At 41.2% G+C, this 20855-nt stretch overlaps 1 protein-coding gene and 1 long non-coding RNA gene across 11 annotated transcripts in view; one reads left to right on the forward strand and one right to left on the reverse strand.

The window, feature by feature from the left end:
- LOC309666315 overlaps positions 1–20855 on the forward strand; it is a 667877-nt gene that overhangs the window by 234593 nt on the left and 412429 nt on the right. The gene's annotated exons all lie outside the window — the stretch shown is intronic.
- SUGCT (succinyl-CoA:glutarate-CoA transferase) overlaps positions 1–20855 on the reverse strand; it is a 789655-nt gene that overhangs the window by 43286 nt on the left and 725514 nt on the right. The window contains exon 15 of one of the 10 annotated variants that reach the window (XM_082473572.1): positions 5249–8365. The exons of the other annotated variants lie outside the window; for them this stretch is intronic. Coding sequence (XP_082329698.1) covers positions 8351–8365 — 15 coding nt within the window. The 3' untranslated portion in view covers positions 5249–8350. Of the gene's footprint in view, positions 1–5248; positions 8366–20855 lie in introns of those variants that run through there. 10 annotated transcript variants of the gene reach the window in all.

Genomic DNA, 20855 nt, shown 5'->3' on the forward strand with positions numbered 1-20855 from the left:
AGCAATCAGAGAAGACAAAGAAATAAAAGGAATCCAAATCGGAAAAGAAGAAGTAAAGCTGTCACTCTTTGCAGATGACATGATACTACACATAGAGAATCCTAAAGATGCTACCAGAAAACTCCTAGAGCTAATCAATGAATTTGGTAAAGTAGCATGATACAAAATTAATGCACAGAAATCTCTTGCATTTCTATACACTAATGACGAAAAATCTGAAAGTGAAATTAAGAAAATACTCCCGTTTACCATTGCAACAAAAAGAATAAAATATCTAGGAATAAACCTACCTAAGGAGACAAAAGTTCTGTATGCAGAAAATTATAAGACACTGATGAAAGAAATTAAAGATGATACAAATAGATGGAGAGATATACCATGTTCCTGGATTGGAAGAATCAACATTGTGAAAATGACTCTACTACCCAAAGCAATCTACAGATTCAATGCAATCCCTATCAAACTACCACTGGCATTTTTCACAGAACTAGAACAAAAAATTTCACAATTTGTATGGAAACACAAAAGACCCCAAATAGCCAAAGCAATCTTGAGAACGAAAAATGGAGCTGGGGGAATCAGGCTCCCTGACTTCAGACTATATTACAAAGCTAAAGTAATCAAGACAGTTTGGTACTAGCACAAAAACAGAAATATAGATCAATGGAACAGGATAGAAAGCCCAGAAATAAACCCACACACATATGGTCCCCTTATCTTTGATAAAGGAGGCAAGAATATACAGTGGAGGAAAGACAGCCTCTTCAATAAGTGGTGCTGGGAAAATTGGACAGCTACATGTAAAAGTATGAAATTAGAACACTCCCTGACACCACGCACAAAAATAAACTCAAAATGGATTAAAGACCTAAGTGTAAGGCCAGACACTATCAAACTCTTAGAGGAAAACATAGGCAGAACACTCTATGACATACATCACAGAAAGATTCTTTTTGACCCAGCTCCCAGAGAAATGGAAATAAGAACACAAATAAACAAATGGGACCTAATGAAACTTAAAAGCTTTTGCACAGCAAAGGAAACCATAAACAAGACCAAAACACAACCCTCAGAATGGGAGAAAATATTTGCAAATGAAGCAACTGACAAAGGATTAATCTCCAAGATTTACAAGCAGCTCATGCAGCTCAATAACAAAAAAACGAACAACCCAATCCAAAAATGGGCAGAAGACCTAAATAGACATTTCTCCAAAGAAGATATACAGATTGCCAACAGACACATGAAAGAATGCTCAACATCATTAATCATTAGAGAAATGCAAATCAAAACTAAAATGAGATATCGTCTCACACCGATCAGAATGGCCATCATCAAAAAATCTAGAAACAATAAATGCTGGAGAGGGTGTGGAGGAAAGGGAACACTCTTGCACTGTTGGTGGGAATGTAAATTGATACAGCCACTATGGAGAACAGTATGGAGGTTCCTTAAAAAACTACAAATAGAACTACCATACGACCCAGCAATCCCACTACTGGGCATATACCCTGAGAAAACCATAGTTCAAAAAGAGTCATGTACCAAAATGTTCATTGCAGCTCTATTTACAATAGCCAGGACATGGAAGCAACCTAAATGTCCATCGACAGAGGAATGGATAAAGAAGATGTGGCACATATATACAATGGAATATTACTCAGCCATAAAAAGAAGTGAAATGGAGGTATTTGTAATGAGGTGGATGGAGTTAGAGTCTGTCATACAGAGTGAAGTAAGTCAGAAAGAGAAAAACAAATACAGTATGCTAACACATATATACGGAATCTAAGGGGAAAAAAAAAAAAAGCCATGAAGAACCTAGTGGCAAGACGGGAATAAAGACACAGACCTACTAGAGAATGGACTTGAGGATATGGGGAGGGGGTGGGGTGAGATGTGACAGGGTAAGAGAGTGTCATGGACATATATACACTACCAAATGTAAAATAGATAGCTAGTGGGAAGCAGCCACATAGCACAGGGAGATCAGCTCGGTGCTTTGTGACCACCTAGAGGGGTGGGATGGGGAGGGTGGGAGGGAGGGAGATGCAAGAGGGGAGAGATATGGGAACATATTGTATGTGTATAACTGATTCACTTTGTTATAAAGCAGAAGCTAACACACCATTGTAAGGCAATTATACTTCAATAAAGATGTTTAAAAAAAAAAAAAAAAAAAAAGAATCCGCCTGCCAATGCTGGGGACACAGGTTTGAGCCCTGGTCCGGGAAGATCCCACGTGCCGCAGAGCAACGAAGCGCGTGCGCCACAACTACTGAGCCTGCGCTCTAGAGCCCGTGCTCCGCAACAAGAGAAGCCACCGCAATGAGAAGCCCGTGCACCGCAAGGAAGAGTAGCCCCCGCTCACCGCAACTAGAGAAAGCCTGCGCGCAGCAACGAAGACCCAACGCAGTCAAAAAAAAAAAAAAAACCAAAACTTACCATCCTGTGTCCTATCTTTCTCTCCTATTGGCTTGTGAGCTCTCTGAGGGCAGAGACCACATCTTATTTATATTTACATCATCCACATCTAGTCTACTCTGGGCACAAAAAGACTATTTATACATAAACGAAAAAAATACAGTGAAAACTTCAGAGCCCGAGTTCACTCATACTGTCAAATCTTAATTCTGAAAAGTTCGAAGTTGAGGACCCCACCTGACGGACTCACTGTGCCGCCATCAATATTTTGCTGCCCGGAATGGAATAAAGCAGGTGATTCCTACCTGCAAAGAATGTTGCTCTGGAAATATTTGTTTCTGTCTGACACAGTGTGGCCCCCTCTGCTGCCATTAGAGGGAGAACAAACACGTTGGCAAAGTCCACAGCCCTGGGACAAAAGCCATGGGGAAAAACTGACCCTGTAATGGCATACTATGCGTCATGAGATTATCTTAGGAACTGAGCATACTAAGATGCTTTAAGCCTCTTCAATAATTTATTATTAATGAAAACATTCAAAGGCAGAAACAAATGGCAACCCAGGCAGATCAACGCAGGTGTGGGAAATAAAACAAGCAAAAGCCTTTAGACAGAATGAGTGATCCAATAGGATGTGAGCCTGAAACTGGACAGCAGGTTTCTAGATTCCATTGAAAACGTATCATTTGGGACTGGACTCTAAAACACGGACCAAATGTAAGTTTGAACTATATTTCTTCAGGATGACCCCTTATCTGAAGCAGAGCCTCACGTAACAGTGCTTCCCAAAAGGTTTTAAAACATCAAGACAGATCCCGCGATAGGCCTTGATAAGCCATTTCTAGCACGAGGATTTTTGCCGAGAAAGGCTCTGCAACAGCCAGTGGCCTTTACAGAGCTCCCTCTTAAGTCAGGAGCAGGACAAGCCATCCTGACACCCATGTTGCCCTGAGCTGGCCTCTCAGCTGGTTAGAGCAGGAGCTGGAAGGAAGGCATAACAGAGGGGCTGCTGGAAGGGACTGGGTCTCTGGGGGTGGCCCAGGACCCACAGGGCTACAAGCAGGCCACCAGAGAGGCTCACGAGGTGAGCTTTAAACCCCCTTAGGCCTCCATATTGGCAGCGCTTAAAGTAGGAGTCTTCCCACGACCTGCAGCGGGTCTATGGCAGCCAGCCCTTGAAGATGGAGCAGCGGCAGCCTTCTTGCTACTTGAGGTTTTGCTTCTGAAAACGCTTTTGCTCACCCCGCTTTGGATTCCTCCATCTCGGTTTACTAAACACTGAGTCCTGAATCCTCACCCTACCTTTAGCAAGCACAGCCTTTTGTCTTATGATCAGCATGACTTCTTTTCCCACAAGCCCTGGAGGACTTTGTTTGGTTACCTGAAGTCTCTTTTGGCCTCAGGAGCTGCCCCTCACCTCTGAGGTGGTCTCATCAAGGCTGGAAACTAGTAAGTCTGGACTCCACACTGCATCAGTTCCTCAGCTACCCAGAGCCAGAACCACCCTCCGAACCACATATACAGAAGTAGCATATTTAACTGATGGTGACTAACGGTGCTACCGTGGTCTGAGCTCAGCCATGACAACAGAAGGAGACTGACCTTGAAGCACTTGTCACAGCTGACACGGCAAGCTCAGTGCCATTCTTTGATCCAGAGTTACGGGCACGTGAAGAGGATGGTTCAGTTTGTGACCCAGTCTGTGAGTGTTGTAAATGATTTGTTGTACAAGGGTTTATTTCATAAACATGTCAGAGATACTTAGATTATCTTACCCTATGTCGTTCATTCTACTTTCACAAAAGTAGGTAAATAAGACTCAGAGATAGGGACAGAAAGAGGAATTTGTTCCAACCCTTATCAGGTCCATTGTTCATAGAATAGCATGTGTTTCACTTGGAAATTTCCTTAGTTTAATGAAAGAGGAAAAAAAAATGGGTGGGTTATAGAGAAATCTATTGAAATTATTAAAATCACACTCCACAGATAAGAAATAAACATCGTATCCATTTTTTCTTCATTTGATTTCAGTCGTAGGCTCTATACTAGGGAAGAAAAAGTGGGGGAGTGTCTTTTTGTGGTTATTTCATGTATTTCTAGATGAGAAATCACTGTATTTTATTTCCAGAAATTCCCATCATTTGGGAAAAGTTATTCAAAGCTGCATAGCCAGAATTTATACAAGTATACCGTCGACTTCATTTTGATTGAGGGTGGGGATGTATGAGATCGGGAAATGGGGAGCGGATTGGGTGGGAGCGGATCTGGTTATCAGTTTCCTATGAGATGCGCTCCATGCTGAGGGGTTCTGTGCTTGTCATTGTCATTCAACGGAGATTCTGCGCTTCTCTCATGACTTGCACATGAACTTGGTGACTTAACAATAACACTTTGTGATCCAATCTCAACTTGCTCTTTTCCATCTGTGACAAGGATAACATCCCTGGCTCTGGGGGGCCGCAGCACCTTTTCCCTGCCAGTGAGACTGAGCTCTGACCCGTGCAGAAGCAGCAGCTACAGGAGGGAGAGCACAGGACTCGACAGTAACAGGAGCGATTGCCCAGGGCATGTCCATTTTCACCCCATTTGGGCAACATGTAGCTTGTCTGAGTAACTCCTAAGTTGTGCTCCACAGACATTGAGCTTGGAGAAGGATATGCTCGGTCACGTCCAGGGTCACTGGATGGTAAGCACCAAACTTTCCAAAAGATGGCAGAAGGGAAGTACTACCAGATCTGATGGATCCACAAGTTCATTTTTCTAGATAACAGATAAGGAGCTAAGTTAAACATCTCTGGTCTGGTTGAAACAGCTTCTAGAACAGTTTCATATGTTTTCTCTCCATTTGTTCCTTCAGAAACTTTTTCAGCCAAACCATGAATCTCTTTCCAACATAGAGCAATCATATTGCTCTATGGTTAAGTTAAACTTTTGATCACTACTTAATGAAGTCCTTAACTTCTGAAGGGGTGAAAGAGGACAATCCATTACCAGTAAGAAAATATTGCTACCATAGGATCACTAATGGATATCCAGAGAATGATGCAAAACAGCGTTGCTTGTTTATTAGTTTGTTTTCAATTTTTCCATTAATGCAGAATCCTCCTTGTGAGTCCTTTCTCTCCTGGTCTCTCTTCAGAGCCTTTGTGTTCTGCTTCCTTCTTCCCAGAACCCTGCCTCCCAAGTAGTTGTCCAATTTACTTTTCCACCTGTACAGTCTCCATCAAAAATACAGCGTCCTATTCGTCTTTTAGGTTCTTCAAAATTAAAACGCACATAATAAACCTTTGTCTTGTTAATACTACCCACTTTTTATTTTATTTTATTTTTTTTTAATTTATTTTTTGGCTGTATTGGGTCTTCGTTTCTGTGTGAGGGCTTACTCTAGTTGCAGCAAGCGGGGGCCACTCTTCATCGCGGTGCACGGGCCTGTCACTATCACGGCCTCTCTTGCTGCGGAGCACAGGCTCCAGACGCGCAGGCTCAGTAGTTGTGGCTCACGGGCTTAGTTGCTCCGTGGCATGTGGGATCTTCCCGGACCAGGGCTCGAACCCGTGTCCCCTGCATTGGCAGGCAGATTCTCAACCACTGCGCCACCAGGGAAGCCCTACTACCCACTTTTTATTGCACCACCTTGATGTTCTCTGCAAATAGATCTCTATTCTCTATTCTCTAAAAAGAAAGAAAAGTTTCTGAGTAAGAGAGTGGTGGAAAAGGAAAGGAAAGGAAAGGAAAGAAGGAGCAAAGAGAAAAAAGGAAAGAAAAGAAAAAGGGGAGTGACAATAGGGGGAAAACACTGTTCTGTGACATTTGAAACTAGGCCATTACTGTGACTAAATTCTTACAATTTTTTTGATTTTCAGCCACTGCTTTTTTCAGTCATAGTATCTGCAAATTAGTGACGTTGAGCTAATATAAATAACTTTCCTTTTTCATTTTTTATTCTTTATTTTAAAATGAAGGATTCAATCTCTGATAGTAGCTGCATGATTATCTGATTCTATATCAGTTCTTTCAAAAGGGTGTAATATGTCTTTCAGAAGTAGAATTGACAAATTCCTGAAACTTAAATCTACCAAAACACAAAAGTGTTTTTTAATTTTATCTCCTGTGTTTTCATGTAAATATATAATACTTTAAAAGAAACACCATATGCAGCTCAATTAATATGATTCATAGTGTTGTCCTTAGAAATTGGCCAATAATCATGTTGAGGTGGAACAATCTTTACTTTGAAAATTACCAAACATTGTTCTACTTTTTAACAATAGTAATGTATCTCTGCCTCTTTTCTCAGAGTAACTGATGAGGGTAAGACTAAAATAAATAAATTCATGAAGAAAGGAAAAAGAGAAAGAAAAGAAGGAACAATGATAAAAGAATGCAAATACAATGGCCACATGGGCTCATATAGCCACACACATAAAAATTTGGCTTGAAGTCCCCGGGCAGCCAAAGCAAAGAAAGGGAGATATGGTCTTATTATTAGAGAAGAAGAAATGTACTAGTTCCTCAGGGAAGCAAATGTACTTTTCTTGTATTAATTTCACAAGGAACTCATGCTGGTGGGGGTCTCATCTGGGGAACACTGAGAGATAAGTTCTACAGGCAAGGACGCCACACAGAGTCCCCCTTAAAAACCGAGGGTACGGCATTAAAACACAACCTAATTTCGGCAATTTTTAAACCCAAGTGTGAAGCTTTCTGTCCGCCAGCTTGAGTGAAGGCACTAATGGAGTGCTTAACCTTTAGACACCCTTGTTGAGACTAGATCACAGGCGGTTTACTATGGCCTTTTCAGTGCGGGCGTGGAAGGCCAGCAATGTGATGAGATAGTTGAAAGCAGATCCATTGTCTAGACCAGAGAAACTCAACCAACCACATTCGGGGCTCTTACCACCAACCACATCCGGCTCTCCGGCAGCTGTTCCACTCATCCATGGCTGCCCCCACTCCGCACGGAGTTAGGCCCTAGGGGTAGATACGGACACAACTTCTCATAGGGAGTTATTTCCAGCATATAAAGGATTGAGTGTGCGCCTTCTGCAAACACGGCAGAGCATATTCTTGGGGCCTGTGCAGTTGGGATGATCCCTGTGGAGCTGCAGAGACTGAGACTGGAACAGCTCTAGGGGACAAAGCACCCTCACCCAGTACTGAACACCACTGACGATGTTTTACCGAGTGAGCTTTGCTATGCAGGGTGGCTGGGTCCCAACCAGAGGGGGCCAAGTGCCTATGACATTTGAGGCACTTTCCTAGGCTGGGCTTTCCTCAACCCCTCCCCAGAATCTGGGTCTCAGAGCCTACCCTCTCACCGGTCAGCACAGCCAACACTGACGTCCCCACAAAGATCGGATATACTTCTGATTTTAGGATGTAAGACAGTGTTTAAAATCAAGTTTCAATTTTAGTAAGTTCCCATCTGTTTCCCTTCATATACTGTCCTTTTGACCTAAATGGGGATTTTTGCGCCCCAAAAGACCTTCCCAACCAAGAACTAGATAAGCAAGATCCATGTTTACTCAAAGATAGTGAGACAAATCTTTTTCAATCTATGGATGGTTCACTGATAGGAAATGAATAGGGAAGTTAATAAGACATTTCAATATCTTCACGATGACAAGAAATACTACATAGAATATGAAAACCTTTCTGAGAATTCCTAATACCACTTGCTTGATTTGTCATTTAGTGGGCTGAGAGACATTGCTTCAAGGTGAAGGAAAAACAGTTGCTCTGGACAAGTCCAGGAAATCTCTCCTGGTCCTAATCAGGATAGATCAGCTTCATGTAAATGTGACCTAAACCTGCATTTGATATCTCTTCAAAGGATCAAAATACTGAACAGCATAAAACCTTGCTGGGTTTGGCTTCACTTATCTTTAACTTCTATCCTGATGCTTTGGAATGGCTTCTAGATCACCTAGATGCACATGCCCTGCCAGAAAGAATGAAGAGAACGGACACACGCTAAGGATCGCATATAACCAGAATGAGCTGTACTAGACTACTGATATATGCAAGTAATATTTCCCCATGTTTATCCCATAGAGTGCCATTTAACATTGTTAAATTTTGTATGCAAATGCATTTGGAAAGGAGTGTTCCGTTTAATTTAACACAGCTCTCCTTAAGGAGAACAACACACAAACATTTTCCCCTACAAATTGGCTCCATGTAAGGCATGAAAGCGTATCCTACTGTTTAGGTTTCCAGAGACAATTCCGGAGACACATTCTTAAAAGTGGAGAAAAAAAATTGATGTCAAAAAGCTATCTAATTGGAGCCTAATATTGAAGTCAACCATGCATTAGTTGCATTGGAAAAAGTAAAAATCAATGAAGAACATCTCCGTCTCATTAGGAAGCTGATTTGGGAGGCAACACGGTCTTGCTCAGTGGGCAGAGGAGCTTGGTGACAGCCTGCACTTGGCCAGCCAACACTATATTTATATCTGCTAAAAACATCTCTCACTTCTGGGTACACAAACCGAAATACTTGAAAATGAAACAAGTGTCATACGTACGTGTGGGAATAATTCAAATAATTAAGAATTGGGTACAATTTGAAATCGTATAACTTTGAATAAAGAACTTGTGGAAATTTCCAGCAACGGTGCCATAGATGCTTAAAGTACAATCTCTTTGGTTTGGTCAGTTTCTTCCTGGCCATTATTAGCAGGGGAGGAAGCTGGAAATACACTCATCTCCAGATGATCCTCCTGGAAACCTGCCTAAAAGGGCAACATGTAGATTTGAAAATAAACAGGCTGAGGCCGATTAGGGTAGAAAAGTTTCCAGGAGCTGATCTGTGACATTTCTATCTAACAAGCACATTGAACTCTGCCATGTTCCTTATCGAAAGTCAACCTGGAGCTATTGTGTGATCTGCCCAGGAAGGGCCAAGTCACCCACCTATTTCCCATCGAAAAGCATGCTATTTTCATTACATCGATCGTGGACTTTCCAACTTAGAACTCCTCAGCAGTCATGCAAGTGTGCTGCCACCCAAGCAAAACTCACTATTTTCTTGAGTGCTGCTGTTGTTGTTATTGTTGTAGTTGTGTGTCTTTGTGTATCTGTATGTGTGCGTGTGTGTGTGTGTGTGTGTGTGTATGTCTTTGAAGGAATCCACATGGTAGGGGCTGGGAATTCTTGGGGAGGAGTCTATTGAACTGGGTGTCGCTCAACTTGAAAGATCCGGAGACACCAACTGGCCACTTGAGGAAAGAGGACGGCAAGCACCCAGCTGGGTTCTACCTTAGGTTTGAAGCAAGTATAGCAGAGCTGGAGTCTTCTGAGTCCTCCCCTGCCTCTTCAGCAATAAAAGGTGGGAGAAGAAGGCCATCCTAGCAGAAGCCAAGGCCAGGGAGTGGAATGACTGATAACAAAGGAGAAAAGCAAGGGACAGACGACAGGGTCCTGGAGGCACCATGGAGTCCTCAGTGAGGGACCTCTTGGTCACACTTCTTCATCTTCTTTGGAGGGCAGGGAGGGGTGTTGTGTATGAACCCATCTGCCTTCAGAGTCTTCACTTGGAGAGCACCAGTATGTAGACAAGAAGTCCAGCCTTTGAAAAAGAGTTAACTTGGACTTGGTAAACTATTTCAGTTTGAAGCCATTCAAGATTTTTTTTTTTTTTTTGGCCTTGCTTCGTGGCTTGCTTGAACACGGACCACAGCAGTGAAAGCCTGGAATCCTAACCACTAGGCCACCAGGGAACTTCCACCATTCAAGGTTTTTCAAGTATTTCTAAATACTTTTTCACTATGTAATTGAAAGTGACCTGATATGGGGGGCGTGGGGAGAACTCACATCCATTTACAGTAAACCCGGATAGCGGTATTTCCTAATATCATCTGTGTGTACATAGTATTTTTCCCTTGTAAGAGAGCATCCAAATCTTCCAAGAATAAACATTCACCTTCAAAAATCCTTAGGGTAAGTTAATACTTTTCAGATGTGCCAGCTCAGATGTCTTGTCATATCACCATTGATATGTGTGTGACTGCTGCCGAACACTCACTGAAACACATATACATGTGTGCGAACTGAGGCATTAAAGTTCTGGAGGAGAAGCAGTGTGCTAGTATGGTAGTATATACATAATGAAATATAATACTGAAAATTTCATTTAAAAAAAGAGAAGGGAATTCCCTGGTAGTCCAGTGGTTAGGACTCTGTGCTTCCACTGCAGGGGGCACGGGTTCCATCCCTGGTTGGGGAACTAAGGTAGATCCCACATGCCACATGACATGGCCAAAAAAAATTAAAATAAAATACAAAAAGAGAAAATATGTAAAGGCATGGGAAAGATTGGAAGAAGAACAAATGGAAAGAGACACTCCAAACTTCTCCAAGTTGATGTACCATATATTTGTAATGTTTCTCTTTAAAATAAGTATTTTTAATGCCACTAAAGCTCAGTCCTCTGAATTTCCAACATCTTTTAGATTCATGGGGCATTTGAAAGTATTTACAGTATCTGGAAAGCTTGTGTATTGTGTAAGACTTTCTGTGGTTTCAAACAGTGTTGTCTGGGCCTGGAAGCAAAATGGAGTATCCTTCTGATGGCACTAATGGGACCCTCCTTGCAAATACTGATGTCATTATGTACAATGACGGCTGTAAGAATAAATTTATATGGGAAAAGACAAAAGACTGACATGAACACAAAATCTATATATCTCAAGTCTCAGCTCCCAAAGAAATAGCCAAGACCACTATGAGAAACAACCTTTGAAGTGGGGAGTGCAGATGAGGTGCTATGCCCTTTTGTGGGTAGTTGTTTTTCCCCACCACACAAAGGGCTCAGAATCTAATGGTTATCACTGGCCGTTGAGCAATGGAACATCAAAGGTTTCTGGGGGAGTAGAGTTACTGCCAGATTTGACACTAAATTTGTTTGTGGGTCATATTCCAGTGTGAGTGACATGAATAATAGAATGATGGAGAAAGTTATCCATTAAATGTTGTGTTAGTGATCTATCTTGCAACTACCTTGGAACACAATCACGGGTGGCAATTCTTTTAAAAATTATAGCCGTGTTGGTAATTTCATGTGTAGAAGGAACGACATGACTATAACAAATAGATAAACTATAAAAACTATTTTCTGTTTCACATTCAGACTTGTGCAATGTCACAGTACATGAGGACCTCCAAGACATCCATGGGGTTGCTTTGTAGAAGCAAACTAGCCTAAGGGTATGCCTGTACTTTGCCAAACACAGAATGAGAAAGCATTAGCCATTTTTTTGTGGTCTTCAAAATGGCAATGGAGGCTTCACTGGCTAAAGGAGAAGAGGCTGTCTTGCTGCATACTGGATAGAATAAAAGCTCAGGCATTCCTGCTGTTATTCTTTATTCTACCAAGAAACTGCGAATGAACTTGATGCTCTACAGAAGCAAGAAGAGATATAACAATTATAAACACATGCACATATAATCAGAGTCCTAGAATACATAAAACAAAAACTGATATAACTAAAGGGAAGAATATACAATTCATCAATCATGGTTGGAGACATTGATACAACACTTTCAATAATGGTTAAAACAACTACAAAGAATAATGAGAATATAGAAGATTTCAATAACACTGTAAACTGACTAGATCTAACAGACAACTATAGACGTCACCCAGCAACAGCAGAACACATACTATTCTCATTAGCCAGACTTATCAAGAAAAAAAGAGAGAAGACTCAAATCAATAGAATTAGAAATGAAAAAGGAGAAGTAACAACTGACACTGCAGAAATACAAAGGATCATGAAAGATTACTACAAGCAACTATATGCCAATAAAATGGACAACCTGGAAGAAATGGACAAATTCTTAGAAATGCACAAACTTCCGAGACTGAACCAGGAAGAAATAGAAAATATGAACAGACCAATAACAAGCACTGAAATTGAAACTGTGATTAAAAATCTTCCAACAAACAAAAGCCCAGGACCAGATGGCTTCACAGGCGAATTCCATCAAACATTTAGAGAAGAGCTAACACCTATCCTTCTCAAACTCTTCCAAAATATTGCAGAGGGAGGAACACTCCCAAACTCATTCTACGAGGCCACCATCACTCTGATACCAAAACCAGACAAAGATGTCACAAAGAAAGAAAATTACAGGCCAATATCACTGATGAACATAGATGCAAAAATCCTCAACAAAATACTAGCAAACAGAATCCAACAGCACATTAAAAGGATCATACACTATGATCAAGTGGGGTTTATCCCAGGAATGCAAGGATTCTTCAATATACACAAATCAATCAACGTGATACACCATATTAACAAACTGAAGGAGAAAAACCATATGATCATCTCAGTAGATGCAGAGAAAGCTTTCAACAAAATTCAACACCCATTTATGATAAAAACCCTCCAGAAAGTAGGCGTAGAGGGAACTTTCCTCAACATAATAAAGGCCATATATGACAAACCCACAGCCAACATCATCCTCAATGGTGAAAAACTGAAACCATTTCCACTAAGATCAGGAACAAGACAAAGTTGCCCACTCTCACCACTATTATTCAACATAGTTTTGGAAGTTTTAGCCACAGCAATCAGAGAAGAAAAAGAAATAAAAGGAATCCAAATTGGAAAACAAGAAGTAAAGCTGTCACTGTTTACAGATGACACGATACTATACATAAAGAATCCTAAATAATGCTACCAGAAAACTACTAGAGCTAATCAATGAATTTGGTAAAGTAGCAGGATACAAAATTAATGCACAGAAATCTCTTGCATTCCTATACACTAATGATGGAAAATCTGAAAGTGAAATTAAGAAAACACTCCCATTTACCACTGCAACAAAAAGAATAAAATACCTAGGAATAAACCTACCTAAGGAGACAAAAGACCTGTATGCAGAAAATTATAAGACACTGATGAAAGAAATTAAAGATGATACAAATAGATGGAGAGATATACCATGTTCTTGGATTGGAAGAATCAACATTGTGAAAATGACTCTACTACCCAAAGCAATCTACAGATTCAATGCAATCCCTATCAAACTACCACTGGCATTTTTCACAGAACTAGAACAAAAAAATTTCACAATTTATATGGAAACACAAAAGACCCCGAATAGCCAAAGCAATCTTGAGAAAGAAAAAGGGAGCTGGGGGAATCAGGCTCCCTGACTTCAGACTATACTACAAAACTACAGTAATCAAAACAGCATCGTACTGGCACAAAAAGAGAAATATAGATCAATGGAACAGGACAGAAAGCCCAGAGATAAACCCACACACATATGGTCACCTTATCTTTGATAAAGGAGGCAAGAATATATAGTGGAGGAAAGACAGCCCCTTCAATAAGTGGTGCTGGGAAAACTGGACAGCTACATGTAAAAGAATGAAATTAGAACACTCCCTGACACCACACACAAAAATAAACTCAAAATGGATTAAAGACCTAAGTGTAAGGCCAGACACTATCAAACTCTTAGAGGAAAACATAGGCAGAACACTCTATGACATAAATCACAGCAAGATCCTTTTTGACCCACCTCCTAGAGAAATGGAAATAAAAACAAAAATAAACAAATGGGACCTAATGAAACTTAAAAGCTTTTGCATAGCAAAGGAAACCATAAACAAGACAAAAAGACAACCCTCAGAATGGGAGAAAATATTTGCAAACGAAGCAACTGACAAAGGATTAATCTCCAAAATTTACAAGCAGCTCATGCAGCTCAATATCAAAAAAACAAACAACCCAATCCAAAAATGGGCAGAATATCTAAATAGACATTTCTCCAAAGAAGATATACAGATTGCCAACAAACACATGAAAGAATGCTCAACATCATTAATCATTAGAGAAATGCAAACCAAAACTACAATGAGATATCATCTCACACCGGTCAGAATGGCCATCATCAAAAAATCTACAAACAATAAATGCTGGAGAGGGTGTGGAGAAAAGGGAACCCTCTTGCACTGTTGGTGGGAATGTAAGTTGATACAGCCACTATGGGGAACAGTATGGAGGTTCCTTAAAAAACTAAAAATAGAACTACCATACGACCCAGCAATCCCACTACTGGGCATATACCCTGAGAAAACCATAATTCAAAAAGAGTCATGTACCAAAATGTTCATTGCAGCTCTATTTACAATAGCCAGGACATGGAAGGCACCTAAGGGTCCATCAACAGATGAATGGATAAAGAAGATGTGGCACATATATACCATGCAGTATTACTCAGCCATAAAAAGGAACGAAACTGAGTTATTTGTACTAGAGATAGAGACTAGAGCCTAGACCTAGAGACTGGACCTAGAGACTGTCATACAGAGTGAAATAAGTCAGAAAGAGAAAAACAAATACCGTATGCTGACACATATATATGGAATCTAAAAAAAAGAAAATGGTCAGAAGAACCTAGGGGCAAGATGGGAATAAGATGCAGACCTACTAGAGAATGGACCTGAGGATACGGGGAGGGGGAACGGTAAGCTGGGACAAAGTGAGAGAGTGGCATGGACATATATACACTACCAAACATAAAATAGCTAGCTAGTGGGAAGCAGCCGCATAGCACAGAGAGATCAGCTTGGTGCTTTGTGACCACCTAGAGGGGTGGGATAGGGAGGGTGGGAGGGAGGGAGATGCAAGAGGGAAGAGATATGGGAACATATGTATATGTATAACTGATTCACTTTGTTATAAAGCAGAAACTGACACACCATTATAAAGCAATTATACTCTAATAAAGATGTTTTAAAAAAAAAAAGAATGCAAAAAAAAAAGTGCATAGAAAATTCTACAGGATACATCATGTTAGGCTATAAAAGGAGTCACAAAAAATTTAAAAGGATTGAAATCATATAAAATATAACATTCCATACAATGAAATAAAGTAGAAATCAATAACAAAGAAATTTGAAAAATTAAAAAATATGTGAAAATAAAACAACACCCTCTTAAACAATCAATAGGGCAAAGAAGAAATCACAGGGGAAATTAGAAAATATTTTGAGATGAATGAAAACAAAAATACACCATTTCAAAATATACGAGATGCAGCTAAAACAGTATGTAGAAGAAAATGTATAGTTCTAAACACATATATTTAAAAAGAAGAAAATCTCAAATCAATAACCTAACTTTCTATCTTAAGAAAGTATCAATGGGACTTCCCTGGCGGTCCAGTGGTTAAGACTCTGCGCTGCCACTGCAGGGGGCACGGGTTTGATCGCTGGTTGGGGAACTAAGATCCTGCATGCCACAGGGCGTGGCCAAAAAAAAAAAAAAAAAACGATTGTAAGGAGCAAACTAAAAGCAAGAAGGAGGAGGAAAATATTAAATAATAGAACCTAAATAAGTGAAATGGAAAATAGAAGAATAATAGGTAAACCAACAAAGCTAAAAGTTGGTTTTTTGAAAAGATCAACAAATATGATGAACTTTTAGCTAGACAGGCCAATAATAAAAGAGAAAACTCCAATTACTAAAGTCAGGAGTGAGAGAGGGGGCATTACTACTGATCTTAGAGAAAGAAAAAGGATTTTAAGGGAGCGCTATAAACGACTGCATGACAACATTTTATATAACCTAGATGAAATAAGCAAATTCCTAGAAAGATACAAACTATCAAAACTGAATCAAGAAGAAACAGCCTAACAGTTCTAGGGGCTGGGAAGTGTAAGATCAAGGTGCCAGTCAATTCAGCTCCTGGTGAGAGCTCTCTTCTTGACTTGTAAATGGTTGCCTTCTCACTGCGTCCTCACAGGGCACAGAGAAAACCAGCAAGATCTCTCATGTCTCTTCTTATAAGGACATCAATCTCATCGTGAGATCTCACCCTCATGAGATCTTATCACTTATCACCTCATCTAACTCTTATCACTTCTCAAAGGTCCCATCTCTAACTGTTATCACATTGGGGGCTAAGCCTACAGCACATGAATTTTGGATGGACACAAACATTTAGTCCGTAATGCAGAACAAAATACTTGAATCTAGAAAATTTCTGATTGCCTTTATCCCCACTTTTCATTTTTACTCTTTCACATTCTTCTGGTTTCTATCAGCAATTTCAGGAAATCACCTGATCCACTATCTATAAAGAGCCCATAAAGAGGAATTCTGTGGATGTTTGGCTGAATAACACCAAACAAAGAGTCTGAGAAAAAGACAATGTTACTCAATTCTCAAGAGCTCTTTTCTGTTTTCCATTATAAACTAAGAAGTATAAGCCTCAAGATTCCCATTATTATTACTGAAATATTGAGTAACAGCATGGTCCTGTTTAGAAGGCGTCAAACTGTATTAGATAGTATTTACTCAGCATTAACTAGCTACTGTTAGTTCTTAATTAGAAGAATGAGCAATGGAGCGGAAATTTTTAAATGATAATTCATCCAGTGTTCATTTTGTTAGGCTTGAGTATTAGGCTCCTGGAATTCTCTGCTTCAAGGAAAACACCAAAGTTGCACTGTGAAGAGGCCATTTTGGAGGCAATAAGAAGCGATGATCCAGTTTCATTATCTTGGCCTCTGGTGCAGCTACTCCGTCCTCTCCACTCTGAACTGGAGGTCTGCCAGTCTCATGCAAAGCATAAGCCCCAAAGAGCTATTCTTGCTCATGAATGCGTTTGTTGAGCTCTATCTGAAGGGCTTTGCAGAATAGAGAATGGTAACACTTGGAATAAATGGTGCTAATATCACAGTAAAGTTGAAAGCATGCTGTAGTTTGTCACAATGGTTGTCTCTGGGAAGATAATATAGATGCGGATAACTGAGGGAGATGAATGCATTGTGATTGCATCTATTAAGTGTATTAATGAGTAAGTCAAACAAGGCTCACTCCTTTCCCTGAAGCAATTCAAATTGCAGGAGTCATGCAGAAACCAGGCTTTACATGGGGGAATACCAGGTGGGCTCATCCCGTAAGATGAAAAACTATTCTCAGTGTGAAAGTTAAAAAAAGAAAAAGAAAAACAAAAAACAACTTTAATAAAAGAGTCAGGATGCACTTAAGAAAAAATAAAATGATTCCAAGGGAAAGTCTTGGAATCATAAGCTCACTCATAACCCAGAGACATCACCAATTAAGCTTGGCAAGCTGTGGTCTGCTACAGTTCTCTTCCTCCTTGAAACAGAGACCACAAAGAGTTCTGGGCATAAACACTAAACTTAGAGAAACTTACATGCGGTCCACAAGGACTATTCATAGCAGCATACTGTCCATGTGACTGGAGAATGGATAAATAAATTATGGTGTTATGATAGAATATTATATAGCAGTAAAAATAAGTGCACATAACACCATGATAGCATCTTAGAAACTGTGAGTGCAGAAGGTTCACCTTGACTTTACCAAAGTATTGATGGCACAGAATTAATAAGCAACAGGCACTCTCCATGTTTCCTTCCTCTGTTCACATCACCTAGAGAGACTATGCACTTCTTGGGCACGTAGACTGAGTTTTACGCAAGGCTGTGTATTCGAGCCCCAGAGGTGGTCTTCCCTGCTAAATGTGCCCTGTGATGGGCACCGAGGTGAAGCAGAGAGCTGAGGTCCTCGGACCTAGGCTGATGGCTGATGGGCTAATCCTCCCATCCAGTCCAGGGGGATTTTCCTGCAGGGTTTAATCTTGGCTGAAGGCCGAGTGAGGAAGTTTATCAGCAACAGGGAAAAGCCTCCATTCACAGTTCAGGGAGATCAGGGTCCACGGCCTCAAGAGTGACTTGACTGAGTGAAGATTAGAAAAGAGACCAGGATTCACTTAAGCAGAGAGCGCGACTCAGAATGGGATGTGCAACACCAAATGCAGATTTTTGTTAAGGATGCAGGCAACAGTGTTGGAATAGAGAAAACTGCAGATTTACGCAAGAGATTTATGGTCCCAAAGAAGAACCTTGACCAGTCAATGCTCGTGTCTAGGAAAAGGGCAGATTGAAGAGCCTTTGGGTTTTTCTGAAGCTAGAAATTATAACAAGTATTTTCTTCCTCTTTGGATTAAAGTAAAAGCACATGCTTCTTTTACCATCATTTATTGATGGGAACTCTCTGGCTAGGTTCTTTATATGTATATGTGCTGTGGATGAATGAATGAATGAATGAATGATGCAAAAACGTGGTTCATTATCACTAATGAGCAAACTAAAGTCACTCTGACTTAGAATTTGAGTCAAAACTGCTTAATGACCTTGATTTTCTGATTCTTCACGGGCATTTTCCAGACCAAATATCTCTTGCATGGAATATCTTCAACATCCAAAGCACGCAATTCTCTGATGGCTTCTGGCAGTCACTTTTTGCTAAGCAGCTCTCATGTTTTTAATAGATACATGTATAACTGAATCAATTTGCTGTACACCTGAAACTAATACTACAACATTGTTAACCAACTACACTCCAATATAAAATAAAAAGTTTAAAGAAATAAAAAATAAAACCAGGCAGGGGACCAGGGGTCCTGAGTTCCCAGATGGAGACCCCACAGGGTACACACCCTGAAGGAAACATTACTTATCTCTTTCTTTTCCTTCTACACACTCTCAGGCTAAGGAGTTTTCTTAAACTCCTTATACAGAGGCTCCAACTGAATCTCGAGTGTACCTGCCATGCTGTCTACCTCCCACCCTGGCTCACTTTCTAACCTTTCCGAGAGCACGTATGAAATGACCTTGTACCAGAGTGCCTGCTCCGGGTCTATCAGTAGCTAAGGGCTGGGACTTCCATGACAGCTCAGGGAGCAGATCTCCCATTGGTAATTACTTCATGTTGCCCATGCCTGTGTAAAGCAGGCAAAAAGCAGTAAATAGCACTGGGACACACAGGGGAAGTAGAGGCCTATAAGTGCAGCTACATGTTCTTTGTGCTGCAAGGTAAACACTACTCACTGTTATCAGCAAGTTGCTAACTCCAACTTGGGGCAAGGGGCAAGGGCACCTTTCTATTGATCAACTTCAAGCTCACTAAGCTTCTCCCTGAATCCTGCTCATTTGGGGATGAGATGAAACATACCGGTGGGTTCTTTCCAGGGAGGAGACAGTCATGGGGGACTTGGAGACAGTGAAGAAAGCCAGAGTTCTTTGCTTCTTTACAAGCAGGCGTGTGATTTCAGTTTTGCCTGAGGCTGTTGTCTCCGGCTCCTGAGCAAAGACCAAGAACTTTGCCCCATGAGTCAGGGCCTGACCGCCACGGCATGAACTTGAAGGCTGGCTCCAAGAGCCACCTGATGGAGAAGGAGGGCGTTTCCTTCTGAAGCGCCCAGGTCTTCAAAAAGGGCTGAAGAGTTTCCTGATATCTGGGCTGGGGTGCTGGTGCTTCCTCCACCAGGGGGGTCAGGTGGGTGACATCTTTACCGCCGGTCAATTCTACAGAAGCTCTGGGGTACGTGGCAATCATTTCACTAAGCCCCAAAGGGATCCCGGGGAGACGTATAGTCCAATTCAGAGAAAAGTTAACCTTATTCATCAAAGAGCCCTACACTCCTCTAAACCCTGGCATAAAAATCAAGTGTCTCGGGCTTCCCTGGTGGCGCAGTGGTTGAGAATCTGCCTGCCAATGCAGCGGACACGGGTTCGAGCCCTGGTCTGGAAAGATCCCACATGCCGCGGAGCAACTGGGCCCGTGAGCCACAACTACTGAGCCTGCACGTCTGGAGCCTGTGCTCCGCAACAAGAGAGGCCGCGATAGTGAGAGGCCCGCGCACCGCGATGAAGAGTGGCCCCCGCTTGCCACAACTGGAGAAAGCCCTCGCACAGAAACGAAGACCCAACACAGCCATAAATAAATAAATAAATAATCAAGTGTCTCCCCTCATAGGTGTGGATAACCAAGAGGAAACAATTCAGGTGATAGCAAGATATTTTTTCTTTTTATCATATCTGAGCTAATATTGGAACACCTCAAGTCTCCTTTGAACTTGCAAATTAACTGACTCTAGTGTGGTTTATATTAATATTGTGGAAATAGATCACTTCTCCAGGTTGGAGTGAAAAAGATGGTAATATCAGATTTTAATGATCTAAATAAATGTCTGGGGTCTATTGTGAAGTTGCTTTTTTCTCCAGTCTAAAATCTTCCTTCATTTGATAATCATAAACACACACACACACACACACACACACACACGTCTCCCTTTCCAGCTGGGGCCCCCGCGAGTCAGCAGGGTACAACCACCACTACTCCTGGAAGCTTGTGGAAACAAAGGCCTCTGCGGCAGACGCTGGCTGGGAAAAGCGGAGTTATTTACTCCTGCTCCTGGGCCCTGACTGGGTCCTTCTTTGCCCCTGGAGAAAGTCTAGTCTCCTCACCTGGCTACAGTGGCAGTTCTTCGAGGTGAAAGCATTCCTGCCCACACTAAACCGGCCTCCAGATGCTGCCTCCTCTCCCCTAGGCCTGGAACCTTCCTTCCCCTAGGGGCTGGTCAGAGCCCCGT

The sequence above is a fragment of the Balaenoptera physalus genome (genome assembly GCF_965194825.1).
Source record: "Balaenoptera physalus genome assembly, chromosome: 8".
In the NCBI taxonomy this organism is placed as follows: domain Eukaryota; kingdom Metazoa; phylum Chordata; class Mammalia; order Artiodactyla; family Balaenopteridae; genus Balaenoptera; species Balaenoptera physalus.